Source organism: Pezoporus wallicus, unplaced genomic scaffold (assembly GCF_028554395.1).
Source record: "Pezoporus wallicus isolate ANWC-B61680 ecotype Strahan unplaced genomic scaffold, APGP_CSIRO_Pwel_v1 contig_7073, whole genome shotgun sequence".
Lineage (NCBI taxonomy): Eukaryota > Metazoa > Chordata > Aves > Psittaciformes > Psittacidae > Pezoporus > Pezoporus wallicus.
Genome location: NW_026641326.1, coordinates 2,090,774 through 2,108,533, shown reverse-complemented (window position 1 = coordinate 2,108,533; position 17,760 = coordinate 2,090,774). Strand labels below are relative to the sequence as shown.

The window sequence follows — 17,760 nt, the reverse complement described above, 5'->3', positions numbered from 1 at the left end:
CTCTTTCACAATAAGCAGCTAATTTGAGACAAGATGAGCAAGGGTTAATTTAGAGCCTGTTTGCTGAGGGGGTTGATTATTTATTTCACTTTATTTAGGCTCACCCAATGAACCCAGGTAGTAAATAAACAAGCTTAGGGAAGGTCATGTTTGATGTGTATTTCATACGATGATTCCCCTATTTGACAGGTATCAGATACCCACTTTCCCAAAGAAAAGAGCTCTCTGCATAAGTGAATTTTATACCCTCTTCAGAGAAAGCTGGTTGAAAACTGCACTGATTTTTCTCTAGCATTGTGCAAGTCTTGCTTTTCTTGATGAGTCGCCGCACTTCATTGTGCGGGTTATACAGCCCAATATACCATGAAGGAAGGCAGCAGGCAAATGGGAGCTGGGCAGAGAGCTGCCACACTCCATCTGCCTGTGCACGTGGGCAGCAGGTCTGAGATGAAAATGTTCTCTCCTGGTGTTCTATTTTTCAATAAAAAATGGAAATTCATTGTGTAAACCAGGTGCAATTTCAAAAAATTATGTAGGTAGAACCATCATTTTCTGCTAGAATTTAACAGCAAGAGGGTTTTTTTCTACCTGTGCTATTGTAAATGCATGCAGTTTACAATTCAGGGCAGACCAAGGCACATATAGTCTCTGCAGTGATGTAATTTTAATGGTTTTTTACTATTTTGTATTTTAAAGCAGTTCTGTGAGAGCTCTCAAGGAATTCATCAGTATGTTTGTTATGTAGCACATGAATTAGGTGGAAGCTCTGTGGGTGAAATGAGCAAAAATGATTAGATGAAGAGAAAAGAATGTTTTCATTTATAATCTGATCTCCTGGGATTTACTGCTTGTATATTGCCGTGTAACTTTTCATATTAACATATAATTCTGGCAGTTCAGTAAGGAACACACATTTTAGATTTGTTACACCTGAGGTTCATGCAGTTTACTGAGGGGCAGCAAAAGGGGTGGTTGTGTTTAGTCCTGTTCAGTTGTCCCTCCACGATCTTGTATTTTCTTTGGTTTTCTTTTCCTTTCAGGCACTTTTAACTCAGAGAGTCAGTGCTAGAATGGGTACAGTCCAGCCACCTAGGGAGGGCTTTTGTGTGTACTCTGCATCCAAGGCAAATGAGAGACAAGGCAAGTGTGGTGCCAGAAAATCCATCATCCCCCAAGTCATCTCCTGTGCAGGGGACAAGTCAGACATGTTGTTGTCATAGCTGTCATGCTTGGAGTAGCATCATGGCATCCACAGCCTTAGGTAAAAGGTGCTCTCCCCCTTGTTCCTAGAAATACCCTCAAGCACAGGTTCAGCATTAAAACACATTGCCTTTTCCTGTTGTAAAGTTAAACTTCATGGCTTTTGCATCACAATGTGTTCACCTCCCTTCTGCTGAATGTCTGGGAAACTTTGTGAGGTGCACATAGAGTTTCTCCAGTCCTGCTCTGTCAGCTGCAAGCAGGAGCTGGGGCTCTGCTCTGACTCCAAACAAGATCCTTTCTTGAAAAAGCAAAAATAAATCTCTCTTGCTTTTCCTTCCCGTGGTGGTTGGGGTCCATCACGTGGGGGTGTTTTGTGCTTTGAGGAAGCGGAACGACAGCTTTTCAGCCTCAGCTTTTTTGCTTTTGCAGATTTGTCAAGTCTTTATCGTTGTTTGGATAATTTACTTTACTTGTGGTTCCATGTCTGTATCAGCACACAGGGCTGTGATAACAAGCTTTAGACGCTGTTGCTGTACTCAGACAGGCTAAACCCCACAACTAATATGGCTGAGCTGACTTTTGTGCGAGCAGGAAGAAAGTGTGAATGTTAGAAATAACAATCTGCTGCTGCAAGGCAGGGTTTGGGGCCCTTTAAGCATTGTACCAACTGTGAATAGTTACTTTTGCTCTGCAGTAAATCCCCAGGTAAAGCAGAGCTTGTCTGCTTCCCGTCTGGTCTGATAGAGAAGCAGTGCTAACGTGCTGTTGGTATGGTTGAGCAGCTCTATAAATGTGGATATGTACCAGATCTGTGGGACTGTGAGCCATCACCAGTGGTAGGTGTGTTGTCCAAGGACCAAAGGGTTTTATCTTCAGGGTACTCGTGTTTCACATCGAGAACTGTAAAAGAAGACCTGAGAATTTAGGGCAGGTTCAGGTCGCAGATTTTCACTGGCTGTGGAGTGCTCCTTCTTCAGCACCCTGCTCTTCTTCTGCAAAGTGGAAATATGAACAGTGCTTCATCTGCCAAGGTGGCTCTGGGAGCAGATCACGTTCTTACTTGTCTGGTTCCGATGTCCTCAGATACAGTGGTGCATGCATATAGCTGATAAGAGAAATGTTGCTTTTTCCTTGGTGCCCTTGGTCTGTCTTCCAAAAGCCAACAAGTAGGGTCACCAAACCCCTGTGAGATCACTGCTGCCGCTCTTCTCTCAATGTCAGAGAGAAATTGGCCTAAAGCAGCAGGTCTGGAGCTGGAGGTCAGGCTTTGGGGTCCAGAGCTGTGGTCCAGCCTAAGCTAAGTGTGAGGAAGGGTTACTCAGCCCCAGCCTCACCGTGTGTTTGATGCACTTCCCTCAAACTGTGGGACTAAAGCACAGCGTGGGAAGCCCATAGCATGGCCGCAGCTTAGATGCACAAGAAGCCTGGTGTTGAAAAAGCCATCTGCACTGCTTGTCATAGTCCTTTTCACGTACAGGGTTTGGAAGGCTCTTAGAAATGCTCCTTCAAATACCTTTCTGAGCAGGCGGTTCCTACCTGGTATTCAAGTGGCAGACTTTGCAGCCGTGGCCCAGGCAATGCTCCCTGTTGGCTGCAGGTTAAGGTTCAGCTCTGGTTGTCCCATGCCAGTGGGAGCCCTTTATTCGTGGCCTTTCTGCATCCTGGTCTTCCTTCAGTAGAAAAATAACTTTCTTGAGTGTGCCACCAGACCATAAACTGAAAGGTTGGGAAATGATGGGAAACGTCTGGCGTTTGTCACAAAAGAGGATTTGTCAGAGAGCACACTTCAAAATCCTGCTGCCAAGATCCTGCTGCTCTGACATACTCAAAAGCTGCTAAATCCATTGGCTCTTCCTGTACATTTCCCTGCTCTGTCTTCCATCCCCCATGTTTTCTCTTGCACTTTTAACCCTGCTCATTTTTTTCCCCTCTGTTGCCTTTTGCTGCTTTCTCCTCATGCCTGGTGTGATACCTTGAAAGGCAGACCAGCCTCCATGGAGTGTGAGGTTGCTATGCTCTGCCCTTCCATTTATCTTAAAGCAAACCAAAGCCCACAGAAAAGGCACCTGCTGCTGCAGCAGTCTGGCTGCAGTGTGATGGGCTGTGTTGCTGGCTGTCATCTGTGATTGTATGGAGAGGGACCACCTTGGAGATGGAGGCTACCCTAAGTCTGATCTTTTTAGAAAGTCACTTCAGGACCAGGCTGAGCTGTGGCCAGCAATATGGGATGTTCTTGTACTGTTATATACTTGTAATTGCATAGCAAAGGAATTCAGTGGTTATTCTTAAGAAACAGGACCATTACTAACATCATCTGAGTAACCTGACCAGCCTCTGAAAACTTACCTTGTCAAGCTTTCAAGTGTGTAAGCTAATTGTGTGCTGTTTCTGTGTGTTTATTTTGCTAGCTCTACATATCTTGAACAGAATAGGAAGAAAAAGCCTAATGGAAAGTTTCTGAAGCATCTTCATGGTGCAGGGTAATAATTGCATCATCCTTCAGCTGGGAAGTTCCACTCTTCCTTGTGTCTCATACGTGATTCTTAGAAGCATCTGTTGATTGTTAGGTGTCCATGAAACAACTTTCAAGTTAACAGGAGAGGTTAGTTGGTATTTTCTAAAACCAAGGCTGCTATAAATTCCACCTGTGGCATGCCTAAAATTCAGTTGAAGAATCAAATATAAAATAGTGACATTCAGAAAGACCCAGGAGTGACTTATTCTAATGATCCCATAACACAAGAGTAAGTATTTATGGGAGGTCAGTAGGCTTTGAGAACAGAGGAGAATCACCATACAATGCACTTACCCAGTGATAAATTCCTGCCTTATAAAGTGTTATCAACACAGCTGAGCAGGGGCAGACACACCTGCCATCAGTTAAAAGTTGTCTGAAGTCCTGTCTTTATGAGGTTGTTAATATTTACACAGATGTGGGCTGATAAGCTTTTCTGTTGTACTGCTGTATATTGCTCTTGCTGCTCTGGGTGTGTCTATTGCTCTTCATGTTTTATGCTAATCTTATTAATCTAAGCTCTCACACTTGCATTAGCAGCAGGTAGAAGCTGTTTGTGACAGTGGGTGCCGGGACAGCCATTGACAAATGGTCCTAGTTACCAAAGCTCTGTGCATCTTTGCCTAGCAGGGTGTATTGTAGTACAAGCTGTGGAGGTGCACTTTCTGTGAGCATAAATATGTAAGTCTTTTGAGTAATGTGCTTTAGGCAGAGCATGCCATGGTCTTGGTCCCTTCCCAGATTCCTGGTGGGGTTTTAGCAAGATGCCTAGAATTTCACTGTAATGTCAGTTGTAGGAAGCATGTGGGATTGGTCCTGCTTTGCTGCTATAATTTGAATGTGGGAACTCCTATTCATAGTATGGTACATGGTTAAATGCCACTTTTAGTTATTTTAGAGACAGGCTGCCCTCCCATCTCCATGGAACTGGCACTGATGAGGAGGGCATGCTGCATCTAGCCCAGCGTTTGCTCATGTTGGGACAGAGAGTTAAGTATGGACAGTACCAAGAATTCAAGCTGAGATTCAGCATGAGGAGGGGCTGATGCAGGTTTTCAGTTACATTGCCCAGGTCAATTCAAATTCTGCTTGATATCTGCTGGAGATAAAGCTCCCATTTAAAGGGTGGAATAGGAAGGAAAGGGTCTGTCTGCATACTGGAAAAAATAGTTGAGATGAGAGTTTCCTATATTGTCCTGGGGAATAAACAAACCTTTTGCCAAAAAAAGCTCACTCCCATTGACTATGGGTGATTTAAGTTGATGCATTGAAATTACGCCAAGAACCACCAGTCAAGAAGCCCCCTCCTTAGCAGAGGTCAGATTAAATGCAAGTGGGCCTCTCTGAGCTGACAGCCAAATCCTCCTCCTGCCCTGATGAGAACCGACCATGGACACGCCAGATACAACACTGGTGTGTTTGCCTGGTAGATAGTGTAGATGGTTGGACGTCTGGAGCCGGGGCTGCCTGCCCTGTGATTTCTGTGTCATCTTGTGGCCGCTGTGAAACCAAACAGGAACAGGTAATAATTCAAACCGTCGCTCCTGCTATCTGGAGTTGTCACCTCTGGGGATCGGCTGGGTCTCTGAGGGCTTGGGAAAGTGATCCTGAAGGTCAAGGGGAGACGTGCTTGGGCTCCTCGGTGCAGATGAAATGATAATGAACTCTGTGGAAGGAGGGGGAGGACCATTTGAGGCTTTTATTATCCCTGAAGCCGTGAATCATCTCAAATGCTAATCCTCAGGCATACAGTCAGCAGATCCGGGCTGCTGTGTGCCAGCCTGCGCTGTCTGAAGGCATGCAGCGCTCAAGGAGCTGTGCCCTGTTTCTCCCAGGTCTTTTACATTTTTCTAGGATTGTTTCATGCTTTATTTTACAATTATGCAGGGAATAAAAGCCCAGCCCTCGTCTGGTTTCTCAGAGACTTTCAGGCCTTATAAGTCCATTTTGGTAGACTCTTTCCAGATGCAGATGGATTGGATGGTGTGTCTGAACCTCAGGCTATGAGGTTGGGTCCTTTCACAAGGCAAGTCCCAATGGCCAGCTTGGCCTTGTTAAAGAAGTGTATGCTCTGCTGTTGTTAGAAGTTGGATGTGTTCGTAGGTTGACACAAGAACAGAGAAGGTCCATCTCTGCTCTAAGTTGTCACTTGCCTGCTAATGAACTGCACCAGAGCCTGTGGTTCGGTGTCTGTGCTGGTGGGATGTGCTCTGTGACTTGCCCTAGATGTGATTGCAGCCCTTTGGTCACTGTATGCCCTAGCTCAGAGCCCACAAGCCTTGCTGGGGAGGTTGGTTGGTCAGCTGGCTGGTGCTTAGTTTACATTCAGTGGTAGACATTTCCATATTGATTAGCTGCTACTCATTACTCAGGCTTAACTAGTGTCCTCATTTTGGCATGTGGTAAGGATAAAGCAGGTTGGTACTCTACCATTTCCAGAGGTAATGGACCCAAAAATCAAATGGGAAGGCAAGTAGCCCTGCTGGAAGCCACGAACTGTGCAAAAGGTGGCATTTCAGAGCATGGTAGGATGCAGATGCTGGGGTCCGTGGCACCTCTGCAGTCTCAGTGATGGGGATGCTACTGGCCCCATAATGGTTGGTGAAGGACAGGTTGGGACCTCTCCACCTGGCTGTAGTGGTGACAGCTTGGGAGTCACCTATCTCCCCACCCAGCTCCTCTACTGGAGCTGAGCCTTTGCCTCCCAGCATCAGCTTCCTTAGTGCTTCAGCCCTTGCCTGGGTGATTTGTTGTTTGTTGGCAATGAGGTTGCTAAATACAAGTTTAAAGATCAGCATTAAACCTCCAATTGTTAATTTTGTGAACTTGAGAGTCTATATCTGAAGGAGAAGCCCTTTTGTTTAGAAAATAAACTATTTTGTTATTGCTTCCTTCCTACTCTGCAGTATTTCCCTGCCAGCCCTGGCTGCTACAACAGCCATTGCAGTTAGGAGTCAGGCTTAAAAACAGGAGGAAATGTGTATTTTAATAATGAATTATCCTGTTAATATATGACTGAAGTTGGAGGGAACCTCAGTAGGTCATTTTGGCCAAACCTCCTGCTTCAAGACGGGTCAGCTGTGAGATCAAGCCAGGTTGCTCAGGGACTGTTTCTTTGGTTTTGGGGCATTTTGTTCTGGTTCCTGGGGCCTCAGGAGGGTGTGCTCTGTCTGCATGTTCATTCGTCCCTGCAAAACCCTCATAATCTACCTTCTCCCTGCAAGCTGAGATGTCCTGCAGCCTTTTGATCCCTTAAAACTGGGCTTTTAAGGGGTGAATAAAAGCCCCTCAGCTTTTGTGAGCGTTGGCTGTATTTGAGTGTTAGGAGGAGAGATCCTGATTCTCTACCCAGCTGTCCCCCTTTGTGGCGCTTGGGTGCTGGCCAGCGTGCAAAGAAAAGTGCATATTCCTGGCAGAAGAGTGCTGGCCCGGCAAGCAGCTCCTTGTGCTAATTGACCCCCTTCTTGGCAACTTCATCAAAGACATGGAAGAATAAATAGGCTGTTGATTGAACTGTTTCCTCGTCCCCAGAGGTGGTCCCTCTTACTCAGGGCTAAGGCACATTGTCAGGGCTGGGGAAGAAGCTTGCAGAGCGGTTAGCCTGTGCTCACTGAGGAACAAAAAGCTTTCATTTACTGTGCTTTCCACATGACATCTGCCATGTGAGATGGAAACGTGGCAGGGGTTTGCTGCAGAGCTTGGTCTGTGGTGCCCACAGAGCAGGTTTCTGTGCTCTGGTCCACTCTGCTGATGCACAGGATGCTGATTTTGAGGGAAGAGGGGAATATAGCTCAGATGGAATCTCTCATAGTAGAACCTGATGAAAACAAAGGTTAGAAGCAGAAAAGCATCTTCAAGGAAAGCCTGGATGCAAAAGTTGAGGCAGGTGCTGATGGATGTGACTGGTGCATTCTTCACATAGAAAAGTCGTGTTGGTGCTTGCTGGCGCTGCTGCGAAGGCACGCAGAAATCCTGCAGAAATGAGGCATGCACGTTTCAGCTGATAAATTAATGGAGCATATAAGGAGAAAACATTAACCGTTTTATTTAAAAACCTCCTTATAGGCATCAGTATCCAGCTGGGTTTTGGTGACAAATTGCAGTCGCATGTTTCAACCCCTTTTATTACATTCCAGGCAGGGTCTGGAGTCCAAAATATTTAACCTTTCTGTAGAGTGAGCAGCCCAGGAGAACTGTTTTCAGTGAAAATATCTTGAAGTGTATGAACTGAAACCCTTTGTTTTGTAGTGGATCAGTGTTAAACTCTGAGATTTGACAAGTACCATACTGCTTCATGATAATTATTGTCCAGCGGTAGGATTTTAGCTGAAGATAGAGCAAAACTTAGCACCTTTGGACTTGCTTTTGGGCAGAGGCTTTTCCTTTTGCAGCCCTTTCAGGGCTCGTTCTGCACTCAGCAAATAGAGTGAGTGTGTGGAAAATAAATATTGATACGGCGCTCCCGCCTCAGTGGCCTGAGCATCACGTGTCTGCATAATGAATTACAACAGGAGCCTGCATGACACCATATACATCACTGCCATGTGAGAGGGCCTATAGAGTTACGTTGCTGTGACAGCCTGATATGGGGCAATGTACCGTGTTCCTGGGTAGCAAATACAACCCTTTCTTTCTGCCAAAGCTTATGATTGCATCCATGATTCACTGACAGTGACTCTGCCATTTTTGGTTTTTAGTGATGAAAACACTAGGAAGGACTTGAAGACACTGCCTGTTTTTCCTACCAGGACACTGCAGGAGCATCCGTCACTCGCTTACTGGTGAGCTACTGAATTTAAAATGTCAGTCATTGCTATGAGTGGTAATGACAAGATCACTTCTAAACAATTTGCCAAGTTTTCAGCCTGTATAATATAGGAGTTGGAGTTATGTTCAAGCATTTCCAGTTTCTAGGTCATAAATTATGCAAGATCTGATGCAAATCCCTCATTGAAAGTTTGCTCAGATTAAATTGCTGGATCAGAAACTGACTGATCAGAATATGTGGGGACCATGCATTAGAAAGAGCTGAAATCTGAACTCCAGCCAAGCCTGGGTTTGCAAAGAGCCCCTTGCTCTTCACCCATCACACAGAGGAGCCTCTGTGGTGGGTTGACCTTGGCTGGCTGCCACATGCCCACCCAGCTGCCCTTCCCAACAGGACAGTGGGGAGAAAATAAGCTGGAAAAGCTGAAAAAAGAAAGGTCCAGTTTTGTGGCTTAAACCTTCTGTAAAGGAACAGAGCATTTGGGATGGATCAACAATATTGTTTCCTTGGAGTCGATGCCCTCTGTGCAAGTTTGACTCCCTCGTTTGTTTCATTTTCTTTAGGTTTGATGTGTACCTGATGAATTTTTCCAGTGTACCAGTACCTGCTTATGATTTTCAGAATAAATAGAATGAATCCTGCTGGGTTTTTCTTTGTTTTCAAGTGTGTGACACTTAAATGCATATTTTATTTCACCTTCCGCTAAAACAAAATGTTGAAGTATATGAGGGAAAAACGCAAGAAAGTCATTGCTGACAAGTCTGTATTTTTTCCCACCTATAAAGTGTCAAAGGAGAAAATACACAGGACTGAAAACATTCCTGGTTTAACTTCTTTTGTCTTACATGGGTAGCATTAACCATCCTTTGAAGCTTTGGTCTGTTAGAACGTGAAAATAGATTTATACAATTAGTACCATTATTCTGCAGCAGCATCTGCAGCAGCACAGGCTGATCTGAAACGATTTGTTAATTAGTCTGGAGCATGGCATGGGATGGTGGGGATCATCCAGGCGGCTTCCACGCTGCCTAATGAAGGGTGGGAAAGACATCAGTAAGAAGCAGAATGTAAAGCAGAGTGTGAAATGTGCAGAGGGGCACTCCTCTGCATGCTGAGCAGGCGCCTGAGCTGCCACAGATGCCGCCACACATGAGAAAAGTCACTGAGCCTCTAAATTGGGTTTTGTGCTTGGTTTGCAGTGAGGACAGAGTAATCGAGCATTACAGACAGATTAAAGGTCTGACCAGAGGACAAGCCATTGTTCAGTGAGTATGACACTTGTTAACTTGTCAAGAGGATATTTTTACTTCCCTTTATTTCTTTTTTGTTGAGTAATGCCGGTGCAGCATGTTCTGGTTATTACTGCATGCGAGCTTTACCATTTTGTTTCTTATTGAGTTATATTGCAAAGTGAAGTTATTTGAAGTTTCATTTTCACAGGCTGGCAGTGAAGGTTGTCTGTTTACATTTTCAGATACCTCAAACATAAAAGCAGTTATCTGGACCTTACTTTATTGGAAGGGTCTTTGCTATACCCTGCTTGCTATCAATTAGTTTTCACACCAAACTCTTTAAGGGCAGGTATTACCTTAGCCCTAGTAAAAAACCAGATGCATGTTTGTTGACATGTTCAGAATTTGGCTCTCAGAAGAACAAGGTCTCCCAAGATGCATACAGAGCCTGTGCAACTTTATTTTTAATTCACTGTTAATATTACTGTACTTCCTACAGGCAAATGCAGTGTGCTGTGTTTGAGGTGATAGCCGTGGTTGTACAATGTAGGCAACTTGTTTTCCTCATGTACCTCGATGCCTGTAACTGCTTCAGTAATTCAGGGGCTTCTTTCAAGAGGAACAAGGGAAAAAGTTGCCTGAATTGCCTCAAGAAACAGTGGTACAACTGCGTAAACACTTTCATTTGGAGGCTATCCATTGCAACCAGAGCACCATAATGGAATAATTATGAGCAGGTCTTTACTATCAATATTTCCTAAAAGGCTCTTCTGTTCAATTCAGAGTCTTTACTTTGTTTTTGACCTTCTGATAGGAGATTGAATATTTTGTAGTATGATTTTCCATTTGCTTTAGCTGTGCCAAAATATCACATCTTTCCTCGAGCCAGAATGCTAAGTTTTTCTCTGAAAACATGGGCCTTCAATTATTAAGATCTTCAAAATATGATAAATGGTAAATGACATGTCCTGAATGTATGTGTGAAAAAAATATGTTAATAGATGTTGTTCCCTCCAGAGAAAATGATCTGATATGCTATAAATCTGTCTACAGGTACATGAAAGTTGTGGAAGCTTTGCCAACATATGGAGTTCATTACTATGGAGTAAAGGTTAGTAAATGCCCATAGATAGTGTGATTGCTCAGCTTATTGCCTGTGATTACATTCCTGTAGGAATAGTTTGATGATTCAGTACCCTTCTGTCAGTATTAAACCCTGCATTTTTCAACCTCTGTAATTTTCCCCCTTCATTATTCTTTAAGAATTGTTTCCAGAGAGCAGTATTATGTGCTACAGAAAATGGAAAGGAATCTTTGTAAAACTTTTTCTAATCCTATCAGGAGCTAAATTCTTATCTTAATTAAACTGGGTAACACGTCTAGATCCAAAGCAGTTAATAGTTTCCCCAGAGACATTTCAAATCAAGATTAGGAAAAAAATACAGTGTAGAAAAGACTACTTGTAACGGCAGGTAACTAGTGGAGAAATGCTGAGAAATACTTTTGGAGGCTGATGGAAACACACTGTTTATTCCCATTTGTAGAGCAGAGCCTGGGCCTAAGTGCTTTGTGCAGAAGAGCTCAGCAGAGATGATGTCTCCTTTCTTTGAGTCATGGCCATGACTGGGGTACCCAAGAAGCTGATGTTTTGTGCTGTTCTCTGCTCCTGTGGCTGGCTGTGCCTGAATTTAGCGGATGCAGTCGTTGGCCACAGTTTTTTCTATCCCATATCCTTTCCCCCTCACAGCCACTCCTACAACGAGTGACACCACGATGTTTCAGCAGCACTGTAGCTTTTCTTTTGTCCACTATGCACAACCACAACCCAGTTTCTTACCTCTGCCTCAGAAGGCAGGGGGAGAAAGTTTCCACATTCACTCCAGCAACCCACTCCACGTAAATTTGTTTGCAAAACAGTCTGTGTTCCATACCTACTTGTACTTGTCACAGAAAGAAATGGGCTGGACTCCCGTATTGTGTAATTCTGAAGTAGCTCTTGGTTCACGTAGATGTCCATTTTTCAGGATAAACAAAGAATCCCGTGGTGGCTTGGACTAAGTTGCAAAGGAATAGGCCAGTACGACTTACAAGACAAAGTTCAACCCAGAAAAGTAAGTTCTTTTCATCTGATTTATTTTTTGAGGGGTAGGTGGGATAGTGTTACATGTCAGAGTAAATGACCAAGGCTTGGAGGCTAAAGGAGAATTCCGCTGGCACTGAGGCAGTAGCAGTCCCCTCACACAGATAGTGAAAACTCCCTTTGGGAGCTTTGGCTTATGTGTTGTCTTGAGTTTGTCTCGAGAAAGTCTGGACAGGAATTTTGGCAGCCTGCAGGGATAACTATCCAAGTATGAAGCAACTGGGTTTCTGCAAATCCAAACCTAAAGGTCTTGTACTCAAGCAGTGTTTTCACTTGGCTTTCATAGGTGTTTTTTGTGTGTGAAGTGATAAAAGGCTCCACTGATATCTGTGAAATACAAGGGGAACTGCTGGAAACTGTAGGCCTGCTTAGGCAACTGTATGTTTCCATGATGCAATGAATTGTAAGGGGGATTTAGAGTAAATGCCAAATACTGGAGGTTGCTCTTCTCTTTTTCCGCCCCCTTGCTCTCCTTCAGAGTGAGCTCTGCCAGCAGCCTGCTTTGTTGTTTAAACAGGGCAGAGGGTCCTGTATTGCACTGCTGGCTCCCTCAAAGCCCCCATCAGCAAGCCCTAGCAGGCTCCTGCTGCCATCCTTGGAAACCTCTCGTGCAGCTCAAGCACACGATGTGTTGGGAGCTTGCCCAGTCCTGTAGCTGCATTCATCTCCCTGTGACAGAGCTGAGCCCTAAAAGTCTTTGAAGTGCTATCTAACGCACTTGGCTGCGGGGAAGAACCAGGACTGCACGTGCGGGAGCCACGCTGTTGGTCTGGGCGGTTTCTTTCTGGTCATGTCTTCATTGAAACATCTGAGGTGTGAGGAGATGAAGACCTGGGGTTTTGCTGTTGTTCTTCTCCAGGAATGATCTGGGCAGGAGTTCACATGAAGTGTGTGCTTCCTGCCAGGGAATTTTACATTCGCAAAATGATATTGTTTAGTGTGTTTGTGCCAGAAAACACAGCTTAACGAAACTTCCTTCTCATGAATAATTCCCCTTCAAGCTTCCAGCTTGGTCGTCTTTTTTTCCAGAGCAGGCTATGACTTGGTTTCTTACGGTGTATTTTTATACCTATGTGTCCAAGGTTGAACTCGTATGTCCTTACTTTGTTTAGTAAAGCACAAAGTTTCATCCCAAGCCTGTTTTACCACGCCTGTTCCACATGACAAAAGGGGAACCCTAGAAAATCAAGTCAACGTTAATGCAGCCATTGATTGTCAAGTGAAGGCATCAAGGAGCTATTCTTGCTCTTCAGCACTGCTTTTAGGCAACATCCACAAGATTTTCTGGTCAGGTCAAACACATACCGTTCTCTAGCCAAGCTGTCCAGCTGTGACCATCAGGGCTGTCCAAGAAAGTGCAGCCTGCCTGGCAAGAAGCATTGCTTTGCCAAACAGTTTTTGTGCTTGTGGGATTTCAGTTTACAACATCAACCAGGCAGATTAAGAGAAGTTTTTAAGGTCAGCAGGGCCCAGATGCCAAATCACACCCTGTACAGTTAGTGACAAGGCGTTGCCTTTGAATTGGGCTGTGTTTAAGAAAAAATAAAAGCCAAAGGTCACCTCTGCAGTGGAAGTGTTACAATGGAAATTATAACAGTTGTCTACAGGGAATAGTGATTAAAAGGAAAGGTGGAAGAGAGGAGCCTGAATGCAAAGGGAAGGTATAATGCCAATAAGGTGATTGAAAAAGTGGGGCTGGATATGGCTGTAGTATCCTTACGGGTTCGTGTCTGGTGTCAACAGGAGGGGACAGAAATTACTTAAGCCCACAGGTTGTCCTGAGTCATGACAACTTTTAATGTATGGCTAAATATGCCATACATTACATACAGTTTCTTTATACAAAAGATGTGTTTCAGGGTTTGAAATACAAAATGCACTTCTGACATGATTCATGGAAATCATGGGCATCAGATCACCTTCAGAGGAAAAGCAGATGCTGGGTGTAGAGAGACACCCACATCCAGACTTGGTTTTGGAGTTAAAATGTTGGATGCTGCTCTTTATTTCACTGATGCAGCACACAGAAGTTTCCTTTAACTCGTATTGTTGTTTTGTATCAGAACACATTTCAGAGAGAGAAGAGAGTCTGTATAGCTTGCCTGAATCTCTTGAGGAGTTTAGCAAGCACAGTCCTTTTCCAAAGCAGCAGGCAAGAGAGGAGTAGGCATATAAACTATGCCTGTCTCTTGGAGAAGAGATGCCACTTCTGCTGGATTTAGCAGAATTTTCTTGCTTTGCTTTGCAGGATGAAGCCAAACTCATAACTGCCATGTGCTGGTGTTATCTTGGTGTTTATACTGTGGATCAAAAGTGCTGTTATGTTTATCCCTAGCCATCTGGGAAAGAGCATCCTTATTGTGCACTTTTTCAGTTAGTGATGTTTAAATATACAAGCAGCTGATTAACACAGTGAAAGGGAAAGGCTGAGTCCAAGTCTAAGGGAGGCTAAGCTGGTCTTTCCTAATTTTAAAGATACAGCTGATCTCTGTGTGTGCAGACCTTTCTGATACTGGCAACAGTGTGAAAGCTGCTGAGGTTCAGGTGGGAGGCTTTGAACAGGAATTGGTGCCTGTACTTCAGCTGAGTTCACACCAGGGGGGTTTATTCTGCTCCTCGTGTATTTTCTGTAGTGCTAATGGCTACATTTGCTTAATGTGTTCATCACAGGCATTTGGTAAGAGCCAAGTCCATATTCAGAATAGGATTTAAAAAATAATAATAATAAAAAATATATGAAAAATTAACTGCACTCATTAATGCAGTGTCAGCTAAATCCCAACAAATAAAACCATCCTCCACAAAAAGTGAAATCTTTCCGCTTTATCCAAGTAGGTCTTTAGGCAAAGAGACCTAAATACGAGCCTTGGAGCGCAGTGGTTATCCCAAGATTTTGTTATTGGATCAACAGTGTTGTGTGAAGTCCAAGGCTGAGAACTCTTCACAGGAAACAACTTGTAGGACAGACCTGGATGAAGCAATCTCCAGATCGGTATCGCCCAGCCTTGCCAATGCTTGCACGTGTACTGTCAGTCATGCATGAGGGGAATGTGTGTTGTCGGAGAGGACAGTGTGTTAACTCGGGGCTGGACCAGGAGAACCTGCCATGGCTGTCTGTCCATGCAAAGCTGGCTGGGGAGGTCTGAGTCTGGCTATTAATATTTTGCTGGTTGACCCAAGATGGTTTGGAGGAGTAAGTCACTCCTGAAAGCTTGTATTGCTTTGGAAGTGGTTTGTAGCAAAGCAAGCCCGTTGGTGTACTCCTCACGTGAGACTTTGAGCTGATAGGCACCAAGGGAAGCATTGTGCTCCACCTCTGGAATAGACTGAAAATGAAGAATTATTTTTTTTGTGTCATTTATGAAAATTGTCTTTTTCTATGTAGATAAAAGCAGTGACTGTGGACTGGGTGGAGGTTACACTGAGCATAGCTGATTATAACCCTCATAGGGCATAAGAAAGACTGGGTTTGGCAAGCCATGTTCAGATTTCAGCTGGGATTAACCCTGCAGTCCTGCTGCTTTGCAAACATTCTCCCTTCAGGTGCAGTTAACACCATGAGATGCCTTCTGCTTGGAGAAATGCCTCCTGCTTGCTGTGGGGTGGTATGCCAAGATCCTGTCCCCAGTCTCCTCTGAATCAATTAGGAAAAGCATAAAACAGGTCCCAGGACTTCATTTGTAATTTCAAAACAGAGTGGATCTCCCTTGTATCTCTGTCCCTATCCTTCTCGTGGTTGAGATAAACAATGCGTCATTTTGTTTATGGAGCGTGTATTAGGGAATGAATTGAGTTTATTCTGCATCCAGCCAACATGTGGTGATCCTCTGAGGGATGGGAATTTGAGAAGGCAGCTTGCTCGCTTTTGGACTTGTTCTCCCACTTCATTGTGTTTCTGTGGGCAACTCCCTGGTAATAAATGAGCTATAATATCTGAAGAGAAGGACTTATCTTGCAATGGTATTGTTTCAGATTTACAAAGAGTTCAATTCTGCTGCTGGTTGTCTTGAATACATTATGTTCTCAGAAGTGCTTTTGTTAGAGTACACTAGTTTTGAAATGGGTAACATTTCTCATAGAATGTTTTGGGTTGGAACAGACCTTAAAGGTCATCTATTTCCATCCCCCTGCCATGGGCAGGGACACCTTCCACTAGAGCAGGTAGCTCCAAGCCCCTGTGTCCAACCTGGCCCTGAGCACTGCCAGGGATGGGGCAGCCACAGCTTCTCTGGGCACCCTGTGCCAGTGTCCTACTACCCTCATGGGGAAGAGCTGCTTCCTAATATCTTATCTAAATCTACCTCTTTCAGTTTAAAGTCATTCCTCCTTGCCTATTCCTACCTGCCTTTGTAAAAGCTTTCTTGCTGGCTACTTTAGGTACTGCAAAGCTGCTCTAAGGTCTCCCCAGAGCCTTCTCTGAACAAGCTGAACAAACCCAGGTCTCTCAGTCTGTCTTCATAGGAGAGGAACACCTCCAGGTGCTTCCTGGACAAAAGAGGGCTCTGAGGAGAGCAACCATCCAGGTTGTTCCTTATCCACCAAGTGGCTCATCTATTAAATTGATGTCTCTCCAGTACAGAGACAAGGATATCATGCAGGACAGCATCTTATGCTTTGCATTAGTCCAGGCAGATGGCATCAGATGCTTTTCCCTTACCCACCAACACTGTAACCCCATTGTAAAAGGCCACTATATTTGTCAGGCACAGTTTGCCCTTAGTGAAGCCCTGTTGGCTGTCATCAGTCACGTTGTTTTCAGTGTACCTTAGTATAGTTTCAGGGAGAATCTTCTCCATGCTCTTGCCAGGCAGCAATGTGGGACTGACCGGTCTGTAGTTTGCTGAGTCTCATTTATTTTCCCTTTTTAAAAATGAGGGTTGTGTTTCCCCTTTTCCTGTCAGTGGGAACTTCACTGGCCTGCCGTGACTTCTCAAATATGATGGATATGTGGCTTATCCACTTCTTCCACTAGTTCCTTGGAACTGTGGGTGCATCTCATCCCATACATCTTCAGGTTCCATACCCCAGGTAAACAGGTCTCCCATTTCCTTGTGGAGATAGCCTACATTTTCTCTAGTCTTTCTTTTATCAGCAAGGTACATACAGCAGCTTTTCCTGTTGCCCTTGATGTCCTCGGCCAGATTTAATTCCATCAGGGCTTTAGCTTTCCTAACCTGATCCCTGGCTGCTCAGACAATTTCTGTGTATTCTTCCCAGGCAATGCATCCATGTTTCCACCCTTGGTAGGCTTCCTTTTTGTGTTTGAGTTTGTCCAGGCCCTCCTTGTTCATCCACACAAACCTCCTAGTATTTTTGCTTGACTTCCTCTTTGTTGGGATACAACACTCCTAAGCTTGCAGGAGGTATTATGACATTTTCCTTTGAATTCTACGTATACTAAGAGCTGATGCTGAAAGTTTTCCCTTGGAGAATCTTTGCTTAATGTAAATTTGCTGTCCTGCTTTGCTGAATGGTTCAGAACACAACAGTATTTGTATAGGCTTCTCAGCAGGTGGATCTCATTAGGCAGAGATTTCTTTTACAGTGTTTATTTCTCACCAAGTGGAAGGCATTGATTTAGATGTAAGATACTAAGCTTGCATAATTACTTAAAATAAACACGGAGCTGTTACAAGACTGCTCTAAAATTCAGTTCCTTCCAGATATGTGGAAAGTTGAGTGTCACCTGCCCCAAAACATGCATGTTTTGAGGCAGTTTGGTGCTGAAAGGTCTCTCATTAATGCCAATGCTAGTGAGAATCAGGCATAATCAATTAGGAAAAAATGTGATTGAAGAGTTTTCTTTAGAGGACTGTCTTAATATGCAAGAGATGAAGGATGCCTCTGGGTAAGCTCTGCCAATTAATGCTGGCACAGGTGGGAGCTGTCTGCCTCCTTCTCT

The 17,760-nt window shown here is 44.2% G+C and overlaps 1 protein-coding gene across 6 annotated transcripts in view; it reads left to right on the top strand.

The window, feature by feature from the left end:
* Nucleotides 1-17,760, top strand: part of FRMD4B (FERM domain containing 4B) — a 138,590-nt gene that overhangs the window by 102,098 nt on the left and 18,732 nt on the right. For all 6 annotated transcript variants that reach the window (XM_057422940.1, XM_057422935.1, XM_057422936.1 and 3 more), the window contains 4 exons: nt 8,416-8,499; nt 9,686-9,751; nt 10,772-10,829; nt 11,743-11,829. In XM_057422940.1, the coding sequence (XP_057278923.1) occupies nt 8,416-8,499; nt 9,686-9,751; nt 10,772-10,829; nt 11,743-11,829 (295 nt within the window). The remainder of the gene's footprint in view (nt 1-8,415; nt 8,500-9,685; nt 9,752-10,771; nt 10,830-11,742; nt 11,830-17,760) is intronic.